Genomic DNA, 2,594 nt, shown 5'->3' with positions numbered 1-2,594 from the left:
CCAAAAAGTGGCACCATTTACGAGCAACTCATTCATACCAACTTTCTGGGGGCAAGAAGGCAGGTTTATTTTGAAACCTCATAGAAGTCAAGTACACACACGTACCCCATACACTAGTCACAAGCCAACTACTATACTCATACATTGCTCTATATGGGTCATCTACTCATCTAATACATAAACAAATATTACGTATTAGAACTTATAAGATGTTTTGGTTTGACTAAGATTGCAAAAGCCATCGCTCAGAGTAGCTAAGAACCATCTTGATGCTATGGGAAGCCCACCCAACGGTGGATGATGAGGCAATAGAGGAGATGGTAACCGCTCGATGGTGACTAGTAGTGCTCTCTCTGTCCTAAATTATAATTTATTTTGATTATTTTAGATACAAGTTTTTACTATATTTTTAAATATAGTATACATTTAAATGCATATTAAATATATATATATATATCTAAAAAAGTTAAAATAAATTGTAACTTGGGATGGAAGTAGCAGTAGTTAACAATCATAGGGGAAGAAGATAGTTATGAGGAGACTCGAGGAGTGGAGGCAGAATAAGAATTGGTGTGTCTAATTGCCCTATCACCAAGGGCGTCTCTCGCTGCCGGCTGGCTAGGAGAGCGGGGAGAAGCATTGGTGTGGCTGATTGCCCTAGCACCAAACTCGTCCCTTGCTACTTGTTGGACAGGCGGAGAGTGGGGAGAAGGGGTGGAGCGGTGAGTTGAGGAATAAGGAGAGGGAGCGGATGAATGGGCCGAGGAGCAGGGGGAGAGAGCAAATGGGTAACCTGAGGCGTAGGGTGACGAGGAGGAAGACGACGAGCTACGGGAGGAAAACGCGGAAGCCGGCGGATGGCGGGAGGGTGGATGTGGACTTGTCAATGGTTCCTTTGAGGGAGGCACTGCCACTCTCTGGCTAGTCACCTCAGCTTCTCGAAAGGATCCTACTTGTGTGTGATGCGGTGAGAACACTCTGGGCCTTGAACGATCTTCCATCCTTGGGCTGATGATAGGCTGAGTAGGGGCATAGGCGGCGGTGTCATCATGGTGCGGGTGCTCTTTGGGCCTTGCTCCATCCAGCTTTCGTTGGCTGTTGTTGGATCGAGCGGGGGACATCGTCGTCGTCCCTGTCGGTGGTGGGCCGGTGTGGGCACCAAGGATGATCTGCGTGTGAGGGCCCACACAAACCTGAGTAGGGCCCTCTGGACCAAGCCTGTTGCTCTGCCCGCTCCTCGGCGGCTGCCCCGGAGCCGGAGCCGGAGCCGGAGCCGGAGCACGTGGAGGTGGCGGCGGCGGATAGGCATCGGCCGGGGGACGGGGCGGCTGCGATGACGGCACCCCCACCGGGTAGGCCATGACCACCGGCGGCTTCTCCTGGGGCTCTGCTACCGGGGCGACGACGGGGCCCAGGCGGTAGGACACGTTGAGCATGCCGCGGGGCTCCCAGCGGTGCACCTTGCGGACCTGGTACGACGCGAGCTGCGGCTGCTGGGGCCCCGACGTCGGCGCGCCGGCCAGGAGGTCGGCGAGCGGGATGATGACCTCGCCGACGTCGCGGTCGCCGAGGACGCGCTCGGCGCGGAGCAGCACGTGGAGGCACCCGCCCACCGCCGCCGCGGCGGTGGGAGGGACGGCGAACCGGAGCGTGGCGTTCCAGCACGGGTTCCGCCCGCCGGAGGGGTCCGGCGCCGTGCACTGACGCGTCAGCGGGTCGCCCGAGATGGTTACCACGGCGTACACGTCCATGCGCGTGATCAGGTTCACGTTCTTGAGGTCGCGAGCCGACAGGAGGGTCAGCTCCAACTCCCTGTACGCCATGCTTAGCTCTGTTGGTTGATCTCTGTCGGTAGAATCGATAGATATGATGGTCTCACTGCAAGCTTGGAGGTGAGCTACACATGCAGCATCTACCTATATATAGGAGGTTGTGGCTTCAAGCGCCATAAGGTTCCAACAGTTTAAGAATTTTAAGGACCGGTTTGTAGTTATCCCCATGGAATCTAGTTAGTTTGATCATGTTCCATTTGGTCACGAAGAAGTGACATTTTGAGTAGGGTGCGGTAAAAATATCTGAGCTTTTGAGCAGTTATTCCATTTTTGATATCGAGAATCATCTTTTAGCACTACCGGAAAAAAGATCTTTGCCGAGTGTCAAGTGTTTTGCCGAGCGTTTTCTTTCGGGCACTCGGCAAAGAGCCTCTTTGCCGAGTGCCTTTATTAGACACTCGGCAAAGAGGCTCTTTGCCGAGTGCCTTTTTTCGACACTCGGCGAAGAGTCCCTTTGCCTAGTGTTTTTTTAAACACTAGGTAAAGATAATTTTCAAATCATATTTTGAAGTAGTAAATTAATTCAAATAAAAATATTTTCAACTACAAAGTTGTATAACTCATCAACATGCACAATTTTTGTTTTGATCATTTCTTCATTTGACAAAATAAATATAAATTTGTTCACAAAACATATATATATCTCTCTCGTAGTTTATGAAACTATAAGAAAGATATATAAGATTTGTGAACAATATTAGAATTATCATGTTAGATGAAGAAATAACACAACCAAAATAAACTTTGTAAATCTTGAGAAGT

General features: G+C 50.3%; 1 protein-coding gene across 1 annotated transcript; it reads right to left on the bottom strand.

Annotated features, from left to right (window-relative positions):
• Positions 1 to 530: 530 nt before the first annotated feature.
• LOC112899486 (leucine-rich repeat extensin-like protein 3) lies at positions 531 to 1,874 on the bottom strand. The gene has a single exon (XM_025967979.1). It carries the CDS (start codon positions 1,821 to 1,823, stop codon positions 531 to 533), a length of 1,293 nt encoding a protein of 430 aa, XP_025823764.1. The 5' UTR covers positions 1,824 to 1,874.
• Positions 1,875 to 2,594: the final 720 nt, after the last annotated feature.

The sequence above is a fragment of the Panicum hallii genome, chromosome 7 (genome assembly GCF_002211085.1).
Source record: "Panicum hallii strain FIL2 chromosome 7, PHallii_v3.1, whole genome shotgun sequence".
Classification (NCBI taxonomy): Eukaryota; Viridiplantae; Streptophyta; class Magnoliopsida; order Poales; family Poaceae; genus Panicum; species Panicum hallii.
Note: the sequence above shows the minus strand (reverse complement) of the source record. Positions and strands in the feature narration are given on the sequence as shown.